Source organism: Ictidomys tridecemlineatus, chromosome 1 (assembly GCF_052094955.1).
Source record: "Ictidomys tridecemlineatus isolate mIctTri1 chromosome 1, mIctTri1.hap1, whole genome shotgun sequence".
Lineage (NCBI taxonomy): Eukaryota > Metazoa > Chordata > Mammalia > Rodentia > Sciuridae > Ictidomys > Ictidomys tridecemlineatus.
The window spans coordinates 62,094,243-62,115,556 of record NC_135477.1 but is presented as its reverse complement, the minus strand read 5'-3'; the positions used below and the strand labels follow the sequence as shown (position 1 = coordinate 62,115,556).

Genomic DNA, 21,314 nt, shown 5'->3' with positions numbered 1-21,314 from the left:
ATGCAAGTCAGGCATGATGACCCATGCCTGTGATTCTACTGATGATGGAGTCTGAGGCAGGAGGATCATGAGTTTGAGGTCAGCTTCAGCAACTCAGCAAGTTAGTGAGACCCTGATTCAAAATAAAAAATAAAAATGGCAGAGGATGTAGCTCAGTGGTAGAGAAACTCTGGGTTCAATCCCCAGTATATCACACACACACAAACACACACACACACACACACACACACACCAATGCAATAGTAAAATGTCTTGAGAGCAAAATTTTAAGAAAATGTATTGGTACATTATAATACATATAGTAATGGAATGCATTATTACATATTCATACATTCAAATAACATAATTTTGTTGATTTCATTCTCTGTTCATTCCCCCCATTTTCCTACCCTCCTCCCTCCCCCTGGTCCCCTTCCTCAATTTTACTGGATTCCCTTCTATTTTCATGAGATTTTCTCCAATTTCTTTTCCTTTTTTCTCTCTTGCTTCCACATGACAGAAAACAAGTGATCCTTGACCTTCTGAGTTTGGCTGATTTCCACTTAATATAATGTTCTCAAGTTCTCCATTTTCCTGAAAATGACATAATTGCATTCTTTTTTTATGGTTGAATAAAATTCCATTGAGTGTATATATACTATATTTTCTTTATCCATTCATCCATCAATAGACACCTAAGCTGATTCTATAGTTTGGCTATTGTGAATTGTGCTGCTATAAACATGGGTATGTATGCATGTATAACTGTATTATGAAGACTTCAGTTCTTCAGGGTAAATACTGTGGAGTGGTATATCTGGGTCATACGGTGGTTGCGTGTATAATCTTTTGAGGAACCTCTATATTGATTTCCATAGTGGTTGTAATAATTCACAATCTCATCAACAGCAATGTAAATGTTTTCCTTTCTCCCCACATCCTCTCCAGAATTTATTATTGTTTGAACTCTTGATGCCTGCATTTTAACTGGAGTAAATTGAAATCTCAGTGAAAGGTTGATTTATATTTCCCTGATTGCTAAAGAAAGATGTGGGACATTTGTTCATATATTTGTTGGCCATCAGTTTCCTTCCTTCCTTCCTTCCTTCCTTCCTTCCTTCCTTCCTTCCTTCCTTCCTTCCTTCCTTCCTTCCTTCCTTCCTTCCTTCCTTTCTTTCTACCAGGGATTGAACCTAGGAGCACTTAATCACTGAAACAAATCCCCAAAATTTTATTTTTTTAATTTTGAGACAAGGTCTTCCTAAGTTGCTTAGGGCCTTGCTAAGTTGTTGAGGCTGGTTTTGAACTTGGAATCTTCCTGCCTCCCCTAGAACTGCTAGAATAACAGGTGTGTGCCACACTGTTTGTTTTTTGTTGTTGTTGTTGTGCCTGACACTTCTCTTTTGTTGTTGTTGTTCTCTCTGAACCTTTATTTTATTTATGTGGTGCTGAGGATGGAACCCAGTGCCTCACACATGTAGGCAAGCACTCTACCACTGAGCCACAAACCCAGCCCTCTTGACACTTCTTTAGAGAAGTGTCTGTTTAGTTCATTTGCCCACTTATTGATTGGATTATTTGTATTTTTGGTGGTATTTTGAGATATTTATGTTCTGGATATTAATCCCTTGCTGGAAGAATACCTATGAAAGATTTTCTCCCATTCTGTATGTTTCCTCTTCATAAAGTGGAATTTTTTTTGAGTCCCCATTCTATATAACAAAATTATTTTCAGAAATAAAAAGAAATTCATAATAATAATCAGAAAAGAAATGCATATACTTTTTTATTTACAAGAAGTAAAATATATGTGTAATATATATGCATACACATACATACATGTTGATAAGAATTAGAATAAAGGGGCTGGAGATGTGGCTCAAGTGGTAGCGCGCTCGCCTGGCATGCGTGCGGCCCGGGTTCGATCCTCAGCACCACATACAAAGATGTTGTGTCCGCTGATAACTAAAAAATAAATATTAAAATTCTCTCTCTCTCTCTCTCCCCCTCTCTACCTTTCTCTTAAAAAAAAAAAAAAGAATTAGAATAAAAATAAGAATAAAAAGTAAATATTTTAAGAAAAAAAGTAAAGCATTGATACTTTTGAATTGTGTTGATATATTTTTTTATTTTTATATTTTTACTTTTTTTTTAGTTGTAAGTAAACACAATACCTTAATTTTATTTTTATATGGTGCTGGGGATCAAACCCATTGCCTCACCCATGATAGAGGAACACTCTACTATTGAGCCACAACCCCAGGCCCTTGATGTATTTTTTGACAGAAGGGAAATATCTATATATTGGTCTGTGGTAGTAATGAATAACATTAAATATTCTGTTTTTAAATATTAGTTTAGAAAAAAATTGCCAATGATTTTATTAATTTTGACCTTCCTCACATCTTCATATTGGAGAGTATTGCTAGATTTACCAATCCATCTTCAGAATAAATAGCATGTTTTAATAATTTTTACTTGGAAAAGTTATTCATGAAGCAACAGATAAGCTAAGAGTTAGGGAAAGCCCTAAACGTGAGGATAAATTTGGCAGAATCATAAAAATCTGATTTAACAAGAAATAGCAGAAATTGTAATACTTTTATGCTTGCCTTTAAGATTAATTCTAGCCAGGTTAATTCTACAAGTTTAATTCTACAGGTGGTGCACACCTGAAATCTAGTTACTTGGGAGGCTGAGGGAGGAGGATCATAAGTTCAAGGCCAGCCTTAGCAACCTAGAGAGAACTTCAGGAGTTGGTATTTCTATTTCTCAAAATAGAAAGCAGAAAGAACTGAGGGTGTAAATGGTAGTAAAACGACTTGGGTTTGATCCTGAGTACTGAAAAAAAAATCCATTGAGATGTTTTCCCCATCAGAAAACTTATCAGAAATTGATTTTTTGTAATTTAGTAAAAACTTCTCAATATTTTTCATCTGTTATATAAATCTGAGAGAATAACTAAATGGTAGTAAATAATGACTTTTTTGATCTATTGCTTTAGAATGGGTGTCCAGTGCTTGGTATTCAAATGTTGACTTTTTATTTCTTCCACCAATGAAGAACCAGAAAAAAACCCAACTCTTGTGGTTTCTCTTGACATTATTGCTCTCTCTTTAATGTAAATGTCTGATTTCCTTACATTTTGTTGTTGTGCAGCCTATGCACAGATTCTCAATGTGCAATTTTTATTTATTTATTTTACTATTGTAGTACTGAGGATTGAACCCAGGGCCTTACCCATGCTAGACAAATGTTCTACTACTGAGCTATATCCCCAGCCCTTAATTTTACTTTATTTTCATAGAGAAGCTCAATAAATTGGCCAGACTTACCTTAGTTTTACCATCTCCCTGCACCAGCTTCCCAAGTAGCTGGGATTACAGGCACGTTGCTGTGCCAGGATTCAAGGCAAAATGTGTGTGTGTGTGTGTGTGTGTGTGTGTGTGTGTGTGTGTGTGTGTGTATGTGTTGCTGAGAATTGAACTAAGGGACTTTATACCAATATACACCCCAAGCTCTTTTTATTCATTTTGGGACAAGGTCTTGGTCAATTGGCCAAACTGGTCTTAAATTCATGATCCTCCCGCCTCAGCCTCCTTAGTATCTGGGATTACAGGCATATGCTACCATGTGCCGCTTCAAGGTACAATTTTAAAACTTCTCATTTTACTGTGTGTTAGCTAAGTAGACTAAATTCTGGCTGTTTGCAAATATTTATGTATTTGATTAACTTCATCTAAAAATTTTACCCCAGAGGCTAGGGATGCAGCTCTGTGGTAGAGCACTTGCCTAGCATCACAAGGTCTTGGGTTCTATCCCCAGTGCCACCAAAAATAATAATAATACAATGTGAATGTTCTTTGCTTTATAATTCAGCCTTTTTTATTTTATTTTTCTTTCTACTGAGACACACACATCCCCAGTTCTTTTTATTTTTTTATTTTGAGACAGGGTCTCTCTAAATTGCTGGGGCTGGCCTCAAATTTGCAATGTTCCTGCCTCAGCCGTCTAACTACAGGCATGGGCCACCGTGCCAGATCAGTCTTTTTTTAATAGGTAGGCTTTGGGGACATAAAGGATGAGTTTTAGTTCTACCATTTTTTAGTGATTGCTTAGCTTTAGCTTCTTTTTTTGTTGTTGTTGCTGCTGTACTAGGGAAGGAGCCCAGAGTCTGTACATGGTAGGCAAGAACTCCACTACCAAGCTACATCCCCAGTCCTTTTTCTTTTATTGTAAGGTAGGGTCTTGCTAAGTTGCCCAGGTTGGACTCACAGACTTGTGCTACTATGCCTGGTTATATCATTCTTAAATCTCTACAGGGAGCCTTTTTATAGTCTGGCCCCAGGATAACAGCACTCATATCCTTACCTTGCAACAGCACCATAGTCATAACTCTGAATAATGTAGTTACCAAATTCTACTCCTTCAGGCTCCAAACTGAGGAGAGAGATCTAAACATACGTTTATGATGCATGCTATGACTGCCCAAATACAAAACCACAGTCATCCAGAGGATTGTGGAATCTAATATTAAATGACATATTCAACTAAGACTTTGTGGTTTCTTTGTCTCTCATATTGAATCTTCTGTTCTACAGTTTTATCTTTACTGCCTTTCTCTCACACTCTCTCTCCCCCTCCACTTTTCCCCTCTCAAGAGTTTATTGTTAGAAATATATGAAAATTATTCCAAGAAGCTTAATGTTCTTAAACCTGTCAGTTGCCTGAGACTTTTTAACACGAGCAGAATAAGGTGATCTTTCCTTTCTAAGGTGTGACGACTTCAGCAGCTGTGGAGCTACAACACCTACATTCACACTAGTTCCATCTCATTTTCCTGCAAAAGCAAGAGAAACTGCAAGCCAGACGCTGAAAGTTTGCTTTGTTTTAAGGTAGGTGGGATGGTAAGGTTAAGATGTGATTCAGTGGTTTCCCATCCTCCACCACAGTGATGGGCTAGGGAGAGTTCAGAAATTCACAACATAGCAGTCACTTATGTAAGTGCACCTTTTATGGGATGTCAAAGCCTCAAAATCGTGGCTCTTCTTTCCATTTCTATTCAGTTGCCCTCTCCCCATTCTCTAACAGGCAAGCATCAAAACAACACAACACAATCAGGCATGGTGATGCACATCTATAATCCCAACTACTGGGGAGACAGAGGCAGGAGGGTCATGAGTTCAAGGCCAGCATGGGGCAACATAGCAAGATCTTGTCTCCAAAAACAAATCAAACTACAAAACAAAACAAACAGCTGTCCCTTAGCAAACAAAGGCTTCTGCCCAAAGTCTCCAGCCTTTTTTTTTTTTTTTTTCCTGGTCAAATGTACTTTCTCTTAACTGTTTCCCAGACAGGTTTACTCTTTTTTGCTTTGGAGTTTCACACAGTGGGTTCACAACCTCATTTTTAATCTCTTTTCATTTCTTCCATTTCCTGATAATGACAGAGTGTGTCCCTTTTCCTCAGGACAACAATAGATGGAACCCTGTGACAAATAAAAGCCAAATGAAACAAGCAAATGAAAAGGAACTGGCTCCAGGAGTTGAGGGACACTCCTCTGCTCCCCCTACAGTGGAAAGGATTAGGTAGGCTTCTTGTTCTGACATCCGGGGCCAACCAGGGTAGACTGAGTGAATCCAAAATCCCACCCTCTGAGAAACCAACTGTTCAAAAGAGGGCGGGTGGGGCATTTATGGAAGCAGAAGATACATTGTGGAAAGCCGTGTTCCAGGGTAGTAGAAGGCAAGTAATGCCCAGGCCATGTGCTTCGTCACTTAGAGGCAATGTGTCTCACAGAATTATTTTTTCTCCTTGAAACTTCTGTTTCTGTATATATAAAATGGGGGTTCAAAACAGTATTTCTAGCGGGGCACAGTGGCGCACACCTCTAATCCCAGTGGCTGGGGAGGCTGAGGCAGGAGGATTGCGAGTTCAAAGCCTCAGCAATGGTGAGGCGCTCAGCAACTCAGTGAGACCCTGTCTCTAAATAAAATACAAAATCCATCTGGGGATGTGGCTCAGTGGTCAAGTGCCTCTGAATTCAATCCCTGATACCGCCCACGCCCCACCCCCCCAAAAAAAACAGTATTTCTTCATTGAAAAGCAGGCATTTTTGCTTTTTCAGTGTTTATAAAATTGGGGTAGTTTACAATTCATGCTGTTTTATATGTGTACTAGTGATAACTACCTTGTAGGGTTGTTGTGAAGTTTAAAGGTGAAAGTGGCTATAAGATGCACTTTGTTGACAGGCAGTCTCCAGTGATAGTTTTCTCTTCAAGAAGGTAGGGGAGGCATTAGACTCTGTGGGAACACGAGATTTCATATAGAATGAGCGAACATGGGTTTATATATGTCTGCCTTCATTACACTCACAAATGTTCAACTTGGACAGCGCTCAGTGGAGAGAGCTCACCTCTGCTCCGGCAGCCATCAGCATGCGCAGCTGGAATGGGATTGGAGGATCTGCCTCCAAGAAGGCTAACCTGCATGTTCTCCAAAAATGTTCATTTTTAATCTTTTTTTTTTTTTTTTTTTAAGTCCTGGGGTTTGAACCCAGGTCTTCTCACATGTTAGGCAAGCACTCTACCACTGATCAACATACCCAGCCCTTAAATTTTAACATTGTATTGAGGTATAATTTACATACCATAAATTTACCAATTTAAAAAATACATTTTTAAAATATATTTTTACATTTTAAATACATTTTTACATACATGACTTTTTCACTAAATTTATCCATTATCATCGTGCCGTGATAGAACATTCCATCACCCCCCCAAAGTTGCTTTGTGTCCCTTTGCAGTTAATCTCCACTATTTTGCGGGGGTAGTACTGGGGATTGAACTCTGGGACGCTCAACCGTACTGAGCCACATCCCCAGCCGTATTTTGTATTTTATTTAGAGGCAGGGTCTCACTGAGTTGCTTAGCACCTCACCGTTACTGAGGCTGGCTTTGAACTCGAGAAACTCCTGCCTCAGCCTCCCTAGCCAGAGATTACAGGCCTACTCCACTTTTTAAAATATTTTGAGGTTAGGTTTTGATAAATTGCCTAAGTTATCCTCAAGCATGTAATCCTCCTGCCTTAGCCCTCTGAGTCAGTGGGATTACATGACTGTGCCACCCCACTCAGCTAGCTACAGTGAGCTGTTTAAGAAATGACACAAGTGTTTTTCTAATATGATGTGCTATTTTACATTCCAACCAGGATCCTGTTTTTTTCTACAGCCTCTTAAACATTTGTTTTTTAAATAAGGCGTTTGCCGGATGTCGTGGTGCATTCCTGTAATTCCAGTGACTCCGGAAGCTGAAGTAGGAGAATCCTGAGTTCAAAGCCAGCCTCAGCAAATTAGCGAGGCACTTGCAACTTGGTGAGACTGTCTCTAAATAAAATATAAAAAAGGGCTGGGGATGTGGCTCCGTGGTTAAGGACCCCCGAGTTCAATTCCCAGTACCCCCCCAAAAAAGTTTAAATAAGATGTGTTGTTTTAAAAATGGTGAAAACCACGTAATATAAAATTTATCATCTTTACCATTTACAGCTCAGTAGTGTTAATTCTATTCACATTTTTATGCAATCTCCAAAACTTTTTCATCTGGCAAAACTGAAACTCTGTACCCATTTAACAAATCTCCATGCCTCACCTACCCCCACCCTGGAAATCACCCTTCTTCTTTCTGTGTCTATGAATCTGATACTTTGTGTAAGTGGAGTCCTATAGCATTAGTCACTGGCCTCTTTGACATAGCATAATGTCCTCATGTTTCATCTCACATTTCAGCATATGTCAGAATTTTCTTTATTTTGAAGGCTGAAAGTGTGGGTTTTAAAAGCCTAAATGCTATATTATCCTTAGGCTTGAGCAAAATGCCTTTTGTAGTCTTAGTAGCAGAGGATGGAGAGGGAAGAAGAAGGAAATGGAAAGAAAAGGAGGATATTGGGGAGGCAAATTTTGAAAGCAGAAGGAAGTAAAGAAAAGAATTAGGAACATACGTCTTATTCCTTTGGCAGTAAGAAATAGTCGCTGTTCTGCCTTTTCATGAAAGGCCTCCTAAGTGGACTGGATTTTGGAATTTCCACCACTCTTAATTGATCATAAAGTTGGTTCTACATTTACTGCCTGTAATTAAATACTGTTAGGCTTTGCAAAAAAACTGAAGCCAGATTTAAAGTTTGGTAGTCAGTGTAGTTAGGTAAATCGGGTCTAATATTAGTGAAATCTAAAATGGAGGCCATGCTGAGAAAGATTTGGGGAAACGGAAACGCAGGACAACTCATGGAATGTTAATGAAATCCCAAAAAGGCCCTAGGCCAACAACCAATATAAAAAAAAAAAGTCCATCCCAAAGAAATGTTAATGGAACCCAGGAAACAGCCCCCAACAGATTTGGAGATAGCCCATCCCAAAGAAGTGATAATGAAGTTCTTCCTGCCCAGATTACTTGTTTAGCCCACCTGTGTCCCAACCCTTCCCCCTACACTCCATCACCAAAACTATAAAAAGGGGAGAAAGGGGAGACAACTGCACTTCCAGGGATTCCACCTCTTGGGTCCCCTTCTTCCTCTGGGAGGAGTCTTTTCTGCTGTCCATTAATAAACTTCTAATTTCTACTCTGACCTTGCCTCGTCGTGCTCTCCGGTATTATTCTTCAACTTCGGGGAGCAAGGACTCCTCATCGGCCAACAGCGGTAACAAAACTACAACCAACTATGACTCAGGGCACTTGGAAATAAGTTTGTTTGTTAAAGCACTGTATCATGTAGACTTGTTGAACAACATTTATAGCATTAACATGTTTATTACTATTTAAACTGGGGAGTGATATTTCAAACATTCCTCTTTCTTAGCAAATTGCAATATATTTTTCTGGATTACTTAAAGAATTAACAGTGCAGGGCTGGGTATATTGCTCAGTTGGTAGAGTGCTTGCCTTGCATGCACAGGACCTGGATTCAATCCCTAGCATCACAAAAAAAAAAAAAAAGAAAAGAAAAGAATTAACAGGGCAGGGTACTCATTTATTGCTTTGAAGACTATTAGATGGCAATGTACAATTGTAATCCAGAGAAAAATTCTCAGAGTGATAGAGTAAGGCAGGGATGGGATTGAAAGTTTCTATCCAGAATATTTAACCTAAAATTAAAATTCATTATCAAAGATGGAAAGGACTAAATTTCTGAAAATACTCGTAGAGAGTCACAAGATTTTAGGCAGTGGATAAAATTGTTAATGGAATTGCAAAAGAAAACAACAAAAAAAATCCTTTTAACAAGGACTGTGGGCCAAATCAGTGCTTTCCAAACCTGTTTTTCAAGTATTAGAAGCCATTCTCCTAATAAACTTGAATATGGAATTCAGGCACAATAGCAACATTTTTCTAAACAAGTACCCCTTTCTCTGCACTATAGAGAAAACTATTCATTACTTACTTCCTCTGATCATACAAGCTGTAAGCTGCTAAACAAAGTTTTAGATGAGGAAACTTAACCAAGTCCCTACGTCCATTCAGACAGTTTAGAAAAGAGGTATGTATTGAACTGCTCCAATTACAGCAGCTGGTGGAAGAGGCTGAGCCTGGAGCCTCATCCATTTGTTCACCTTCTCCACCACCTTGTTCCAGTTCCTACAATCCCAGGCCTAACTTTCTGGGAACATGGTGAAATCCCTCAATGCCTCAGAGTGCCATCGGGAGCCTTTCACAGGCACTGTGGGGGAAGAATGGGGCAACACAGCTCCCCTGTTTGAGAAGCATTCTAGCCACGCAAGGCTGCTCAGAACTTTCTTAAAATAAATTATGACCGGAACCACCGAGGGGTTTTCCTTCTCATATCTCATCAATCCAAAAAAACCAACTGAACAACAAATGTTTCAACATTCTTCTGCTTCCTATTTGGTACTCAAAACTGGTCTTAATTATCAATGAAAAAAACCAAAATGGACTATAAAATGGACAGGATCAGTCTTGAAAGAAATATAGGGTACACATTACAGAAATACCCTCAAAAAAAAGCACATGTCATTCCTGAGAAGTATATAATTGGCTCTATCTTTCTTGAAGTTCTCTGCTCTATTCCTTTCCCAGTCCAGAGTTATGACCTAGTTTCAAAAAGAGACTAACTTGATGCTGGATTCTAACCCTACAGAGGTAAGCAAGGGACAAGAAAGTGCCTATCCATCCTGGGTCCTATCTAAGAATGTTCCCCCTGACATCTTCTGGCCTGTAGCTGGACAGAATTTCTAGTGTGAGAGGTAAGGATGGAATTTGTGAGCCAACCACCTAGACAGCTGTTCAGAAAATAAGACCCAACCAAAGACACTTGTGTGGGGAACACCAGTTCTGAGCTGTTCCCAACTTTCCTGCCTGGACTCCTGTTGATTCTGGTTTTATTGTTATGGGACTTTGGAATCACAAAGGGAAAAGGTCCTGTTGTATCTGACGACCTGGGTGGTCTATAAACTCAGTACTGCCTTAAGTCAATTAAGAATTCTCAGCTATCCAAAGAATGCACCCATATGTGAGAAGACCTGGGAACTCTCAGGGGGCACCCTTCAGTCAAGGGGATCTACTAGACAGCATAGTCTCAAAGAGGCACAGAGGGCTGGGGGTGTATGTCAGTGGTAGGGCATTTGCCTAGCATGCAGGAAGTACTAGATTGAATCCCCCAACAATCCCCTTGGGTGGGTGGGGTGGGGGAAGCCTTTGTTTAGACAAATAAATCCAATCTGACACTGCTTTTTCAACAAAACAACAACAGTCATAACAAAGAGGCACTAAGAGAATACAAAAGAGAGCCTCATCCATTTGCAAAGTCAAACTCTTCTTCCTAGAGAATAGGTGGAGGAGAAGCAAAACTGACATTGGTTGGAGAAATCAGATAACTTCTGTACCAGAGTGGGCAGAGCTGACAGTGGTGTTTTCAGCACATGGCCACTCTGCTGGCCTCACTTGGCCAGGGCCAGGTTGAGGAACTACTGCACTGGATTCCTGGCCCATGTCTTGCTCCACTGTGTCAAACTCAGCCAAAGATTCAGTGCCTGAATCTTTTTTTTTTTTTTTTTTTAAAGAGAGAGAGAGAATTTTAATATTTATTTTCTAGTTATAGGCGGACACAACATCTTTGTATGTGGTGCTGAGAATAGAACCCGGGCTGCACGCGTGCCAGGCCATGCGCTACCACTTGAGCCACATCCCCAGCCCCGTGCCTGAATCTTTTTACCAGACCTTTTCTTTCATTTTAGTCTCTGAAATTTCTGGTTCAATATGTCAGTTCCTCCACAGTCTTCATAAACTGCCCCATTGTCACTTTATCAGATGTGTTTTGATTGACATGCCCTGCTTGATCTTTATTTCACTTCTTCAACTTGGTCAGGGATTCTTTCCACAGATGTTTCCAAATTTGTCAATCTTCGTTTCGTTTCGCTTTTTCCACTAGACTACTCTTTTTTTTCCCCATCACAATCCAGCAACCACTCTGTATTCTGGGGTTCTGAGGGAGGGTAAGTCAGGCCCCAGCAAACCAATGCTTGGTGGGGCTCCCTTCATGCTGCCACCCAAGTTTATGGATGAGCAGCCGCCAGGAGTTACTTCTAAAATGCAACTACCTTGCTATTCTGATAAGGAGCCAGAGTGGGGAACTCCTACATTAAATTGTTGGAGATTGGGCTGGGGATTTGGCTCAAGCGGTAGTGCGCTCTCGCCTGGCATGCATGCACCACATACAAACAAAGATGTTGTGTCTGCCAAATACTAAAAAATAAGTATTAAAATTCCCTCTCTCTCATTCTCTCTTTAAAATAAATAAATAAATTGTTGGAGTTTGAGGATTCTGAGATACAGTATTTCTTTCCTTATTTGGAAAAGCGAAAATACAGAGATAGCCACATTTAAGATAAAAACGACAGAGCTGGCCTCAAGAAAAAGAGAGTGATTTATACCAAGGCCTGAGGATTCAAACCCCAAGGTGGTCAGAAATTTCTTTTCTTTTTTTTTTTTCTTGTGCTACCGGGGATTGAACTCAGGATATTTTACATGGAGCTACACCTCCATCCCTTTTTCTTTCTTTATTTTGAGAGAGAGAAAGAGAGAATTTTTTAATTTTTTTTTTTTTTTTTTTTTTAGTTTTCGGTGGACACAACATCTTTATTTTATTTTTATGTGGTTCTGAGGATTGAACCCAGCGCCCCGGCACATGCCTGGAGAGCTCCAGTTACCGCTTGAGCCACATCCTCAGCTCTCCTTGTTTATTTTGAGATTGGGTCTGGCTAAATTGCCTTGTACTTGCTATCTTCCAGGCTCAGCTTCCCAGGATGCCGGGATTACAGGTGGGCACCACTCCATCTGGCTGCCCTTTATATCTTATAGTTTTAAAATCCATTCTCTTACAGGATTGCTCTCAAATCTGTAATTTTCAGTCTCATATCTCTACGTACCATCAAGGAAATTCCACTTAGATTCCAAACCCTGGATGACTTTAAACTCAATTTGCCATCCCCTTTCCAAAAACTCATCAATGTTGGCATCTTTATCTCCGTCACTTTATCCTCATAAATTTAGAGTTCAAATTTACTCTTCTACTTATCAACTTCTATATCTAATGGTAGCCAAGTCTCATTATTTCTTTTTCCAGAAGAATCTTCTTTGGGCTTCTAGTACCATCATCTTTAGATAGGCTCTTATCTTGACCCCTGAATAGTGCAGTAGCAACTGATTTTGTTTCCCTGTCTCCATTCTGCCCTTATATAGTCATCCTATGTCCCTCCACTAGGCTATCTCCCATTTAATACATCACTGTCATAATATATCACTCTCCCCAATCAAAAACCTCCTCCTCTTGTTGCATTTAGGCTCAATTTTATATTCTTGTCAATGTCCTTCACCATCTGATCCCAACCATTGGACTTGGCTAGCTGTATTTCCTTACTATTGTCCACCAGGAACCTTGGCCTCTGTGTGCAACATTTCATACTCATTTCCATGCTTATTTTCTTATGATAGAAAATAGCTCATCTATTCCTTTGTTTATCCAAATGCTTCTCTCCATCAAGTTTTATTATCTCTACAAAGGTTTCCCTTATGATGACTCCCTTTTTTAAAAAAAAAACAAATTTAGTCCTTATCTTGGGTACTACTTATTTAATTTGGCAAATTTGTTGTTGTTAAATGAATTTATGAAGGAATGCTACTTATTTATTTTAATGTTTTTCGAGATTTTTTTCCTCTATAGATTCGAAGTTTATGGAAAGTAGGAGCAAGTCTAATCTTCTTTTGCATATCTCTTACCACCTAGCACAATGTAATGCCCCCAACAGAGGTAATCCTAGGGATAAGGATTGTTTATTAATGCTGTAGGCTGATTCCCAGAAAACTGCAGTTTTAAAAAGCCTTGAATTCCCCTTGCCCATCTCACAGGATTTCATATATTGTTTAAGAGAGGAGATCTTTTCTGGTTTCTTTATAATGTACTTTCAATGCCTGGTTTATAGTAGGCATTAACTAATATTTTTGAGTTAATTATGAAGTTTACTGCAAATAATGTTTTGAAACCATGCCCTGAAAGAGTGAAAGACTAAGTAAAAATTTGAACTACTATATGTTGTATATATATATGCATGTTTCAAAAATATGTGTGAAATGTTTTGAAAAGTTTAATGTAATCTCCAAGCACAAACTATTATTTTAAGATGCCAAAATAGATGTTTAAAAATTTTTTATTCCAAAGTAGATTTTTTTAAAGTGCTACTTATCTTTTTTGGGAGGTAAATTTATCCTGGGAAAGACAAAAATAACCTTGTAAGATTTCTTTTTAGGTTTCTTATTATTTATAAAGAACAGAAAAATCATTCTTCTTTCTTTTTTCTTTTTTTTTTGGGGGGGTACAAATTATAGTTCTTTGGTACAAGTTGAGTTGGAAGGGTACAAATATTTTAGCTCCATTCAGTTGAAGCAAATACAATATTCATTGCTTTATTATAGGTGAGGAAATTGATGCTTTGACACATTGATGCTTAGACGCATTTGCCCAAGGTAGAGATTCTCAAAAATGTTGTTCTCTGATCCTTCCCTCAGACTTTCCAGGGAAGGTAAAAAAATATAGACTCCAGATCTTTACCCTAGACTTATTAAATTAAATCCTTTAAAGGAAATCTGCATCTTTAGCAGTCCCTTGTATATCAGAGGCTTCTTGCATAGTGCTTCTTGAACTCCAATGTTCATCTGAATCACTTGGGGATCTTACTAAGTAAGCTTCAGGATTGGATGCAGTGTGTAGGCAGTCAGGCCTGAAATTCTCAATTTCTAACAAGTCCTCAGGGGATGCTGATGTTGGATACCCATGGACCACATTTTCAATTGAAAAAGTCCAGAGAAGCAGTACTCAAAGTGTAGTTCCAGAACGAGCAGCATCAGTATTACCTGGAAAATTGTTACAAACATATTTCCTTAGGCCCTTCTCCAGACCTATTGCATCAGACACTCTGATCCATGTTTTCTACTTAAGAACATGTTCACACTTGAGAACCACTGAATTAAAGAACTTCTACTTAAAAAATCTTGCCAGAGTCTGCGAGGTAGTCTGTTTAACAAGATTTCCTTGAGGCCTGGACATTGGTCTTTCTTTAAAACTCTCTGGTTGATTATAATATACATTCAGGTTTGCATACTGTAATTTGAAAATGACTTAAGGTGACACCTATATTTTTAGCAGGATACAAATCTTTAGCATGGTGGTGACATCTCTCTCTCCTCTCATTTTATTTCCTAAACACCAGCTCTTTGGAATATTAACTTGTGTTGAGTTGCCTCCAGAAGAATGTCACGCTCTCTGCTCTTGCACCCATATGGAGACAGGGTATGGGAAGAGGGAGAAGAAAGGAGTCACCTTAACTAAAGAGGTTTTTGTTTGTTTGTTTTCCCCAGAGCTGGGGATGAAACCAGGGGAGTTCACACCTATTAGGGAGGTGCTTTACCACTGAGCTACATCCCCAGCTCCAAGAAACTCACTTAAATGTAAAGACACAGGTATCTATTAACATGTATAAGTTTAATGTTTTTAATGTATTAGTTAAGGCTTAATTTAACTTAACTTTAAAAAGAGACAGACAGGGCTGGGGCTGTAGCTCAGTGGCAGAGCGCTTGCCTAGCATGTGTGAGACACTGGGTTGGATTCTCAGCACCACATAAAAATAAACAAATAAAATAAAGGCATTCTGTCCATCTACAACTACAAAAATAAATAAACAAATAAACAAATAGATAAAAACACAGATTGAAAATAAGAAAAAATATACCAAGTATATGGTAAGCATCATAAAGACAACATAGCAGTATTAACATCATACAATTAGATTTCAAGACAAAGTGTACAACTCAAAGAGAACTTTTACATGTACATTGTATGACATTCAAATGTATGATCATTTGATTATCATGAGATAATGAGCTAACACCAGAGCTTCAATATACATGGAGCAAAAATAGAACTAGGGGAAGAAATAGACAAACTTACAATTAATAGAAGTTTTTATTTTTGCCACTCTTCTTTGGTAATCAAAGAACATCTGAACAGGGCTGAAGTTGTAGCTCAGTGGCAGAGCACTTGCCTTGCACATGTGAGACACGGAGTTTGATCCTCAGTACCACATAAAAATAAATAAACATAATAAAGATATTATGTCCACCTATAACTAAAAATTGTTTTTTAAAAAAAGGACAACTGAACAAAAATTACAAAGGATAAAGAAGATCTGATCTGATTGACAGCTCTTTATATTTATATCTAAGAGCTTGCAAAAATCACATTTTTGAGTTTACATAGAGTATTCTCCAATGCAGATCATATGCTAGGACATTAACTAAGACTCAGTCTGAATGACAGAATCTTACAGACTATCTTCTTTGACCACAAAATAATTAAGTTATAAATTAGTAACAATATTATATCTAAAAAAGCTTTAAATATACATTTGGAAATTAAACATCACATTTCTTTTTTTTTTTAAAGAGTGAGAGAGACAGAGAGAACTTTTATTATTTATTTTTTAGTTTTCGGCAGACACAACATCTTTGTTTGTATGTGGTGCTGAGGATCGAACCTGGGCCGCACGCATGCAGGGCAAGCGTGCTACCACTTGAGCCACATCCCCAGCCCTAAACATCACATTTCTAAATGACATATAGTGTGATGGGAGAATAAAAAGAGAAAGCATACTTATAAGTAGAAAATACTTAAAACCAAAGGAAAGTGCAAAAATATAAAAATTTACAAATACAGTACATAAAAATAGCTTCAAAGTTTTCTATGAGAGAAGGAGAAAAGTTTAAAGTGATTGTATCTTTTAACCTTAAGAAATTAGAAAAAAGAAGAGTAAATTAAATCACTCAAAAGATAGAAGAAAGGCATAGGAGAAAAGAAGGTACAGAAATAACTGAAAGGCAGGTGAAAATGTGGTTGACATTATTCATCATCAGGGAAATGCAAATTAAAGCCATAATGATACCTTAAAATTCAAGAAAATGGCCAAAATTAAGTTATGGACACCAAGTATTGATGAGAAGGTAGAATAAACAGTCACATAGTGCTGTTGAGACTTTAAAATTGTATGACCACGGCTGGGGATGTGGCTCAAGCGGTAGCGCACTCGCCTGGCATGCGTGCCGCCCAGGTTTGATCCTCAGCACCACATACCAACAAAGATGTTGTGTCCACCGAGAACTAAAAAATAAATATTAAAAATTCTCTCTCTCTTCTCTCTCTCTTTAAAAAAAAAATTGTATGACCACTTTGAAAAACTATTTGATAATTGCTTATGATATTATATATATACTATCTTGTAATTCAGCAATTTCAATCTAACAATTTATCCTAAAAAACTATAAACTATGTTCATTAAAAAAGAAATATGCAGGAATATTCATAACAACTTTAATTATAATAAACCCAAACTGGAAACAACCCAAGTGTTCATTATCCTGAGAAAGAAGAAAAAACAATTAGAGTATATTCATAACAGGAAATAATACTCAGCAGTTATGAACAAACTATTACTACATGCAACAAAATGGAAGAAAAAATATTATGTTAAAAATTGAAACACAAAAGAGTATGTATTTTATTCTTCCATTTATATGAGAGAGAGAGAATTGTAATATTTATTTTTTAGTTTTCGGAGGACACAACATCTTTGTTTGTATGTGGTGCTGAGGATCGAACCCGGGGGCCACGCATGCCAGGCAAGCACGCTACCGCCTGAGCCACATGCCCAGCCTCTTTATATGACTTTCAAAAGCAGACAAAGCCCTGCACAATGGTTCCTGCCTATGATCCCAACTACTTTGGAGGCTAAGGCAGAAGGATCACAAGTTTGGGGCCAGCCTGGGTAGTTTAGCAAGACCTTTTCTCAAAGTTTTTTAAAAATGAAAAGACTGGGAATATAGCTCAGTGGTAGAGCTTACCTAGCATGCGAGAGGGCTTGTGTTCAATCCCCAGTAATGCAAAATAACAACAAAAAGAACTGATGGTAATTATGGCAAAGATTTGGGGATTGGCCTTCTGACAATTTAAGAAGAATACTTAAAATTAATTAGATCCCTATTTCAAAACATGCATTTCATTATATACTATTTCAGACAGTTTTGCTGTGTAACAAACTACCCCCAAAATTTGTTGGCTTAAAAAATAATTTTTCTTCTCACTAAAAACATAAAAAAAGAACAGGTGAAAATAAGTCTATGGTGATAGCAACCAGAGCTTTAATTTCCTACCAGGATGGAGAGTGACTAGAAAGGGTCATGAGGGAATTTTCTGTGGTGATAGAATTGTTCTAGATCTCAATTATCACACAAGTATATTCATTTGTCAAAACCCATCAAGCTGTACACTTAGATGTGGGCATTTCATGGTATGTAGATTTTACATTACTAAAAAAAAAGTAAGACATTTTCCATGTGTCCTTAGAATTCATATTCTAATGAGACAACCAGTCATGACTAAGTGATATCCCTAAAGTACATCTTGCTTCTGGAATTAAAAGAATAATATAAATATTTAAAAATCCACTTTAGTGAATAGGTAGAAAATAATCTCATAGAGTATGTATCATTTGTATTGGGTCTAGAAGAAGTGTAAGAAGTTTGCCGGGTAAATGGAAGGAGGTCATCCTTTGCAGAGTGAATGGACATGCAAAGGCACATGGTATTAATTGTAGTATGTGAGCAAAAGATGGAAATAAATTGCACTACACTGAGGCATGATACAATAAAGTTTTTTAAGCAATTGAGTGATCTTGGCAGTGAATCTTTATAGGGAGAAATTGATGCCAGGGTCCTGGGCCCTCAATGACTTTTGAACAAAATTGTCCTATACATAGCTTCTGCTTGAGTGTGTTTTGTTGTTGCTGTTGTTGTTCATGCAGTGATGTTCACAGAATGACCCTGGAGGTTTTTTTCTGAGTTGCCTGGTACCTGAAATCTTACCATAGTGGTAACAGTGAACACGGCCTCACATCTAACATGATATCAAATGCTATTAGCATGGGAATGCAACTTCCCAAAGGTGATGTACCCTACTTTACTTACACGAATAATCTCATGCTTCCTTTTAGCATGGAGCTCTTTCTTTCTAAAAATGGTGCTTTGAGCTAGCCTAAATATATCTCTGTACAGTTGACAGGACCTTGTTAGTGTTTTCCAGAAGCCCCTTTGTCCAAAAGTACTTTCACACTTTCCACACTGGGACTGCGGATGTAGCTCAATGTTAGAGCCTGTGCCTACCAGGCAAGAGGCCCTGAATTCCAGCCCCAGCATACATATACACACACATGCACGAGTGCGCGCGCGCACACACACATATACACACACACACACACACACACACACACACACACACACACAATCAAACTTTCCCCAGCTGGTAAGACCATCAATAGACACCTAACTCATCACTAGCGACAATTTATAGCCTGGAATAGAAAGTTGAGTTGCATCATTCAGCTTCTTCCCTTTGAGGAGATGAATCAGGGAGTACAAAAAGGTTTGGCCATTTAGCAACAGGGGCAGTTGCTAAACAGCATCACTAAGCAGAGTAAGGGTTGCACAAGCCCAAGTCATATGAGAGAAACTAGAAGTAATTGGAAAAAGGAGGTGGATGGATGTGCAGAGAGAAGCAGAAATACGTGCATGGTTCATCTACAAGGCCCTTGCTCCTAAGACCTTGCTAGGTTGCCTCCCAGTTCAGGGATAGTACAAGATCTCCCATATTTGGGAAAAGGAGCTAGTGGAAAGTAAAAGGGAAGAAGATGAGCATTTTGAAAATCAAAAGGATAGCTAGGCAAATCATTCAAAAACCTGCTCAGAATAAAGAGTGAGTTGAATTTAGTAATAAGAAGCTCAATGGTGTCCTCAGTGAAAACTGATTTTGCTGGTGCTGAAAGTAAGAAGCCACGTTTCAATGTGTACACAAGTTCATGGAAATGGAAGGATTGGGGAGTGTGCTAGACTATTTGGCAGGTATCGTCAACTTAAGGGAAAAAGCTACTTATGAGAGCGAGGCTCAGAATTCTGAGTTCTAAAGAGGGTTAGACAATGCAAGATTTGCCCTAGACTGGGAAGGCACTTTTTTTTTTTTCCCCTCCGAAATAAGAACTAAGGAGGTAAGTAAGAATCATAATAGGTATGAGTCAGCGCATGTGTGGAGGGTGAGAAATTGAGGTAATTCATATATTTCAGAAGAGTCAGTGAACTCTGTAAAGATAAAAATAACAAGATCAGCTGTAAAATGTAATGGATAAGGAATGATTAACTCTGAAATTTTAGAAATTCTTGTAAATGCGTTAGGAGCTCATTTGTTATCCCATCGTACAGATGCGCAGACCCAGCTTCAGTAATTCACTCTAAATCAAACAGCAGAGACCAACTCCAGGCTGGGCAGCTGACACCCCAGGCTGCCTGGTTGAGGTCACCAGTGAGGAACCCGACAGCGTCCTGGTTCTGGCGGCCAGGACGGCTGGAACTACACTTCCCAGTGTGCCAGGCGGGGCGGGGCGCGGTGGGGAGGGCGCAGGCTCCTTCCCAGAAGCAAAAGCGGAAACAAAAGAGTCTCGCCGGCGTCCCCGCCCGCACACTCGCGCACACTCGCGCTCGGGCGCACACGGGATCAGGCACCGGCTCCCGGAGCGAGCCAGCGAACGGCGAGCCGGGGACCCACAGGGCTGAGCCAGCCGAGCAGCCAGCGAGCGGAGCCCGCGACGACCCACGCCCCCGAGCCACGCAGCCGCCCCCCGCCGGCCGGTGTCCCCGCTGCCCTCCTTGACCCATGGCGCTGAAGCGGATTCAGAAAGTGAGTCCGGGGGCTGGGCCTGGGGCGGCGGAGCGGGCTTTGACCCCTGCCCCTGCTGACCTGGCCGTTGGTCCCCAGAGACGTGCCGGGAGGGTATGGGATGGGAGGATGGGCCGGGGCGGGGCAGGGGACCAGAGGTGCCTGCCCGGCCCGCGGGCACCGGACAGGTGAGATGGGAATCGGGCAGGTCCCGGGTGGCCGGAGGTGCTCGGAGACTGGGGTCTCGCCGCGCGCTCGCGCCGGAGCTGCGCCCAGAGCCCCGGGGTGGAAATCCTCCTCTGTGTCCAGACCTTCCCGAAATCTGTGCTTCACGGTCACAGCTGGTTTTTTTGTTTTTTTTTGTTTTTGCTCCACACCAAGCTAGTTTGGGCCCATGTCATGATGTATTTTCTCTACACTGTTTCTTAAGCTTGTCCCCTTTTATGTTCTCGCTTCTCCGGGCTCCCCGGGAGGGCTAGAAAGGTGCGGTGGGCCTGCAGCCTTTCTCCTCGGAGCTGTCGGGTTTGTTCTTTCTGTGCTCTGCGGTTGGCTCTTGCTCAGTTGCCGGAATGGGCTGGAAAAGCCCATTTGAGGCTGAGAAGCCAGGAGAAAGCTCCTGCCCCTTCTATTTTGGTGCCTCTGCTGCTGCCACTTCAGGTCACATAGCTGTAGTGAAAACATAGTTGCTGATACACAACAAGATGACCTCCTGGCTGTGATTCATGGTGAGTCAAGCCAAACAGGTTTTTTTTTTTTCCTCATGATAAACTTATATATAAAGTTCAAGACACAACAGAAACAGATACAAATTAAATTGTTTTGATGCTTTGACACATGGCTATAGAACGAGGAAGAAATGTGTATATTCATTCAACAAATATTATCCATCCCAACTCATGTAAGCGATCAGTCTTCTCTTGGTATTAAATTATTGCAAACCATTTCAGATGTGAACATTTTCCAAAATTGGGATTTGGGCATTTCTTTTTCTTCATTTTTATTTATTATTAGGCTGTTGG

General features: G+C 39.6%; 1 protein-coding gene across 1 annotated transcript in view; it reads left to right on the top strand.

Annotated features, from left to right (window-relative positions):
• The first annotated feature begins 20,045 nt into the window (after positions 1 to 20,045).
• Ube2d1 (ubiquitin conjugating enzyme E2 D1) overlaps positions 20,046 to 21,314 on the top strand; it is a 32,173-nt gene continuing 30,904 nt past the window's right edge. The window contains exon 1 of the mRNA XM_005334329.4: positions 20,046 to 20,316. Within this exon, the coding sequence (XP_005334386.1) occupies positions 20,293 to 20,316 (24 nt within the window). The 5' untranslated portion in view covers positions 20,046 to 20,292. The remainder of the gene's footprint in view (positions 20,317 to 21,314) is intronic.